At 31.0% G+C, this 5,893-nt stretch overlaps 1 protein-coding gene across 3 annotated transcripts; it reads left to right on the top strand.

Moving 5' to 3' along the window:
* The first annotated feature begins 3,410 nt into the window (after positions 1–3,410).
* LOC110018591 (nuclear transcription factor Y subunit C-2-like) lies at positions 3,411–5,146 on the top strand. 3 transcript variants are annotated; one of them, XM_020715943.1, is made up of 3 exons: positions 3,411–3,599; positions 4,391–4,729; positions 4,799–5,146. In XM_020715943.1, the coding sequence occupies exons 1-3, from the start codon at positions 3,540–3,542 to the stop codon at positions 5,126–5,128; spliced, it is 729 nt and encodes a 242-aa protein (XP_020571602.1). In that variant the 5' UTR covers positions 3,411–3,539; the 3' UTR covers positions 5,129–5,146. The 3 variants fall into 3 exon arrangements, with proteins under 3 accessions (XP_020571602.1, XP_020571601.1, XP_020571603.1); XM_020715942.1 differs by having other exon boundaries at positions 4,391–5,146; XM_020715944.1 differs by lacking the exon at positions 3,411–3,599 and adding an exon at positions 4,192–4,264 and having other exon boundaries at positions 4,391–5,146.
* Positions 5,147–5,893: the final 747 nt, after the last annotated feature.

The following is a 5,893-nucleotide window of genomic DNA, read 5'->3' as shown; positions in this document are numbered from 1 at the left end:
ATATATATATATATATATATATATATTACATCTTAGTTTTCTATTTTTTACTTGTGTGAAATAATAGCATTCCCTATAATTAGGATATCATTTTATTTGTTTCGTTGTATTTTGATTCTCTATTCTACATGGATTTGAAATGCAGCTGTGAGAAAATAATAGCTTATGTTTTTAATTATAGAAAAAGTTCCCAATACATTGAGTTGGGTCAATAGAATTGTCAAAGGCAATAGCTTGTGTTTGTGTTATTTGTTATGTAAGGCGAATGTAAATTGATGTTTTGAACTTGATTTTTAAATGTGCGAAACAATGAATTCTTTTAAAATTTTTTATTTAGTCACAACTAAATATAATTTAAATGAGGTTTTTTTTTAATATTTGTGAAACTTTCGAGTCTAGTTTGTGCAAAATCATCTTTAAGGCTCTTTTTCAATTTATTGTTGAATTAAAATCTTTTTTTAAAGCTTTTCTTTCTTATTTCTAGCACCTAATCAATCATAAATATGCACATTTTATATTTTTTTAATATGTTTCATTTTGTATTAAAGAAGCAAAAGCCGGTCTCTTTGAGTCCGGAAAATATTATGTGTGACGACTGCACGTCCGAATAATTGCTAGGAAGGGTTGTCGATACCGTAGTCTAGATGTGTCATTTCTTTGGCGCACGTAATATTTTTTTTCAACAAATCAGGTTCTTTTTTAATTATAATTTAAGATTAATACAATAATAATTAAATACTTTTATTACTCAATCAGCAACATTAGTCTTTTTTTTTAATTTATTTTCTAACTGATCAGTCCAATGATTACTGTTACATATTTATCGGAAAGATGATATGGAAAATATACATGGTAGGCAAATGTGCTCATTTTTCCTTATGTTAGACTAAATGAGCTGCACATATTGAAAGCACCTTCCTTTTTTTTTCGTTTTTTTTTTCTTCAGGACAAGAAGAGTGTTCAAATCTAACATTTTTATACTCTATATAATATGCTATAAATTAAAGAACTTCTTTATAACTTTTAATTATCGTTTCAAGGGAATAATGTCCTCTTAGAGTGTTTTAAATTGGTCGTCGTGTTAGACTTTTTAGGGTTGATATATATCACATATACGATAAAAAAAGGTTTCTTTTTTTTTTTTTTGAAAAATAATATTTTCATATGCATTTATTGTTTAAATTTATATAAAAGTATTATGAGCATAATTTTTAGGTGATTCGATTAGAATATGAAAATTTTAAGATGTTTCTATTTTAATAGAGTTTTTATTAGTTTGCCTATTTTAGTGTTCATATAATATGAGTTTATTGGCAAAACAACTAATTGAACTCATGCATATGCATAATATAATGTTTATTTATTTGGTAGAATTTTATTGTTTTAATGAGTCACAAGCAATATTGTTCTCAAAGAAAGAAAGAAAAACTTTGAAGGGCATACAAGACATATTGCGGGTCATGAAGAGATTATTAGGGTGTAAATGAGATTATCTTATATGTGAAAGTGGTGATGACTATGACGCAAGTGATGTTATTTTTGAAGGAGATGGGTACAAGAAGTACTCTAGAAGAAAGTGTGTGATCTAATTGTGATTGTAACCTGTTTGTGTTTGACAATGCTCGTGACACAAGTGAGGTTGTGACAATGGATTCCAAAAAGGTTATGCTACAAGTGAGGGTACAACAAATGTTTGGAAGGAGATAACTGTGAAATAATCAAGATTGTCATGCCAAATTGGATGTAGCGATAATTATCATGGAAGTAACATCACAAAATAAGCTAAACTTAATGATTTCATTGCTATAATGCAAGCATGCATGCAACATAAGTCTTGAATGGGATGGTTGTAATGTAGTTTTAGTATAGCATAAATTGATTTAGGGGTGACAATGAGTGCAACATGACCAAAGTTATGCTCTTTTTGGCCCTTCTTAGTCGTATTTTTATCCTTCTATTTGTTGGATCTCCCCGAGATTCATGCAGATGTGTTTCTAATGTACAAGTAGCTCACGAAGAAGATTGTCAAAAATGCAGAGTAGTTTCACAGTAAATTAAAGTAAAAAAGCTTAGGGTTATTTGAGATCAATTTATTTTTTAGTTTTACATTTTTTTTTGTTTTAAAAATATATTTATTATAATGTTTTTTACATTTTTTTATTTTTTATTTCTAAAAATAAACTAACTTGTTTTTCTAAAACAATCAAACAATTTTTATTTTTTTAATACTTTTAAGAAAAATTATATTTTAATCAAATAGTGAAACTTAATTTATTTTAAATTAAAAACATAAATTAAATAAATTGAAAATAAGACACAAAAATGATTCCAAACGACCCCTTAACTCTTGGGCTGAAAATTAATTTTATCGTTAGTGTATCTCAATTAAGTCTGTTAACGATCTAATTTTGAGCAGAGCTCAGATTGGCTCAAAATCAGCTCGAAAAAAAAAATCAATAAAAAATTTTGGCTCGCTGCTCGGTTTATTTATTTTTATTCAATCTCGATTCAAGCCAAAATTTGAATCAATTTTCGAGCGATTAACGACATTCGAGCTAAATTCGCTAAATTCACAGACCTAACATCACTAGGGATGTTAATGATCTAACTTCGAGCAGAGCTGTGATCGGCATGAAATCTACTCAAAAAAACTTCGGTCTCCTAGCTCAGCTAATTTATTTATATCGGATCACAATCTGAGCCAAAATTCAAATCAATTTTGGAGTGATCAAGAAACATTGAGCTCAATTCACAACTCTAATCTCAATTCTCAAATTGATATCTTTACTCTCTAAAATCTATGAAAAGTAACAAGTTAATAAGGCAAAAACAGGCGTCACATTTTTTAGACATTCAAAACTATCAAGCATTCATTCAAGGTTATTTGAGATCCAACAGCAAATGAACATTCAGGCCATTAAAAAGAAAAATCATATAGAGGATAATTTCAAGCAAAACAATTTAATTACAACCGAAATAATTATTCTTAAATAATAAGATAATTCTTATATTCTATCTGACAAAACAGTAATTAGAGTGTTGTGTTGGAAAAATTGAGATTTTTCTTTTAATTTTTATAGATAAAATCGTAAGAACATTTTTCATTCTAAATTAGTTTGATAAGTTTTTCTCATATTTTTGAATTAAATATATTATAATTTATCCAAATATAAAGACTAACTAATTAGCCAATGCAAATGTTTTAAAACTTTTTTAATTAACGAATGTTTTATATTTTAATAATTTTAATTCATTTAAAAAAAATTAAATTCATTCAGTTGGCCTCCGGCTTCTCCTGTCCGTCAAACTCTCCCGACTCTTTTATTTTGGGAAAAGAAATGTGGGTCACACGTTCAACTATATATAAATAAACAGCAACAAAGGCTTCCATGCCAATCTTTCTCCTCCTTTCCCGCTAAGGTTATAGCATTTCTCAACCCTCCAATCTCATATCCTATATTTTCTTCAGTCGCTCCCCCAAATCCAATTGTTCGATCATCCTGAGCAAAGAGGGAGGACTGACACCGAAGTTGGAGAGAATGTTGAGAAAGTTCAATGCCATTGGCAACAATAAGACCTCCAAGTTGTTGCTCGAGGAGGTACTTCCAAATTGGCGATTTAGATGAATATTGTTTTGGAAGTTGGTTTTTAATATGCCAGGTTGGGCCTAATTATTCATACTGTTTTTATTCCTCGAGATTGAGAAATCCTTATGTATTTACATATATAACCGCCAAAGTTTGATATTAATGATTATAAGATCTTGTGTCATATGAACAATGTATATTTCACTTTTAAAAAAGTGGTGATGGTGATATTTTAAAAAAGTGGTTGGAGTGATTCAACCATTAACTTCCGATCTTTGAACCGTTTCTGCGTAGAACCGGGATGGTTAAACACAAAATAATGTGTGGTATGGATGTAAGCGCCTATTTTTTTATCGATCTTTGATGTATTTGACTCATCAAAATTTTCAAATTCATTTCATGATTATTATTTGTTTGGAAATGTGGATAGTAGAGTTCCAAAGTTGGGCAAAATACAAAGTATTCAAATCATGTTTGAACCCAGAAGCTACACATAAGGATTAAGGTCACCCATTGGTTGACCACATCATCTAATCAGGAACAGCAAACTACTTTTTGAATGAGATATTATTTTAAGCATGTTTTCTATCAAGATTTGTTAATTGTTCTGTTTTTTAATGCGTCACCAAATGTAACATTGATGCAAATGAGGAGGTTATAAACCAAAATCTGCAAAGGTTTGATGTACAAAAAATAGCGTTATACTACACGATAAAGATCCCATATCCTTCTGATTTCTTAAACAAACACAGAAATCATTTTATACCGCATTATATTGATTGTTTGTTTAAATCATCATGCAGAATGGCACCGAGCAGGAACAGCAGACCGCCATGGATTCACTTCAATTGCCGCTAGTCACCAATAGACCCCCAACAAACCTAATAATAGGCACCAATCCACAATTGCAGACAAATGCCCTACCTAAGCAGTTTCCCTATCACTTCCCTCCACCATATCAAATTCCCCCGCAAGTTCAGCAACCACAGTTGGCGCAGCACGACTTGAGGCACCAGTCCTTCTGGGTAAATCTAATCCAGGATATCAATATAGGCAAGAACATCAAGAACCACAGCCTCCCTCTCGCCAGGATCAAAAAGATCATGAAATCCGACGAAGATGTCAAGATGATCGCCGCCGAGGTGCCGCCGCTCTTTTCGAAAGCATGCGAACTTTTCATCCTCGAGCTGACCCACGGCTCTTGGTGTCAGGTTGATCGAGAAAAGCGAAAAACATTGCAGAGGGGGGACATCTCTTTAGAAATTGCAAAGCATCAGGCGTTTGATTTCTTGGTGGATATTGTGCCAGAGAAAAAAGTGGCAGAAAGTGGGGCGGCAGCGTCGACGTCGATGACGATTTCAGGTGATGAACAACTGAATCAATCAATTTCTTGTTTTCATGATCCTTCTATGCTCGATTCGTTGATGATGGATTTTAGGAATTCTGAGACTGTTCCACATTGTTCAATATCTACTCAACAACATCAGCATAGCAATGCCTCAGAGAATGGAGAAAGTGCAGCGCCAAACTTGTCTCCATAGATGTAGAAAATATTACGTTGGGACGTCTACTATTTATATATATAGTTCATGTTTATTATTTTTTTTTCTTGTGCGAAATAATAGCATTCCCTATAATTGGGATATCATTTTATTTGTTTAGTTGTATTTGATCCTCTCTGATCTACATGAATTTCAAGGGCAGCTGTGAGAAGATAAAAGCTTCTGTTTTTTTATAGAAAAAGTTACCTATACTCTGAGTTGGGCTAATATAACTGTCAAAGGCAATAGCTTATGTTTGTTTTGTTTGTTAAGGCAAGTAAATAAATGTTTGAATTTGATTTTTAAATGTGCGAAATAATGTAATCTCTTAGAAAAATTTTATTTAGTCACAAATAAATGTAATTTAAATGAGGTTTATTTTGAATATTTGTGAAATTTTCGAGTCCGATATGTCGAAAATCATTTTTCAGGACCTCTTCCAATTTCTTGTTAAACTAAAATCTCTTTTTGAAGCTTTTCTTTCTTATTTATAGCAGCTATCAATCATAAGTATGCACATTTAATAAGTTTTTTCATATGTTTCCTTCTGTATTAAAGAAGCAAAAGCCACGTTTAATAAGTTTAGAAATATTATGTGTGGTGACTGCACGTTAGGATAACTGTCAGGAAAGGTTGTTGATATAGTAGTCTAGATATGTCGTTTGTTTGTCGCACGTAATATTTTTTTCCCAACAAATCGGGTACTTTTTTTATTTATAATTTAAGATTAATACAAATAATAATTAAATATTTTATTATTCAATC

Source organism: Phalaenopsis equestris, unplaced genomic scaffold (assembly GCF_001263595.1).
Source record: "Phalaenopsis equestris unplaced genomic scaffold, ASM126359v1 Scaffold000025, whole genome shotgun sequence".
Lineage (NCBI taxonomy): Eukaryota > Viridiplantae > Streptophyta > Magnoliopsida > Asparagales > Orchidaceae > Phalaenopsis > Phalaenopsis equestris.
Note: the sequence above shows the minus strand (reverse complement) of the source record. Positions and strands in the feature narration are given on the sequence as shown.

What these genes read in the sequence shown, in the direction of transcription:
- LOC110018591 (XM_020715942.1), top strand. Translation starts at nt 3,540, where the DNA reads ATGTTGAGAAAGTTCAATGCCATTGGCAACAATAAGACCTCCAAGTTG. An exon ending in CCAAGTTGTTGCTCGAGGAG is followed by an intron (nt 3,600 to 4,390) that starts GTACTTCCAAAT and finishes ATCATCATGCAG; the next exon opens with AATGGCACCGAGCAGGAACA.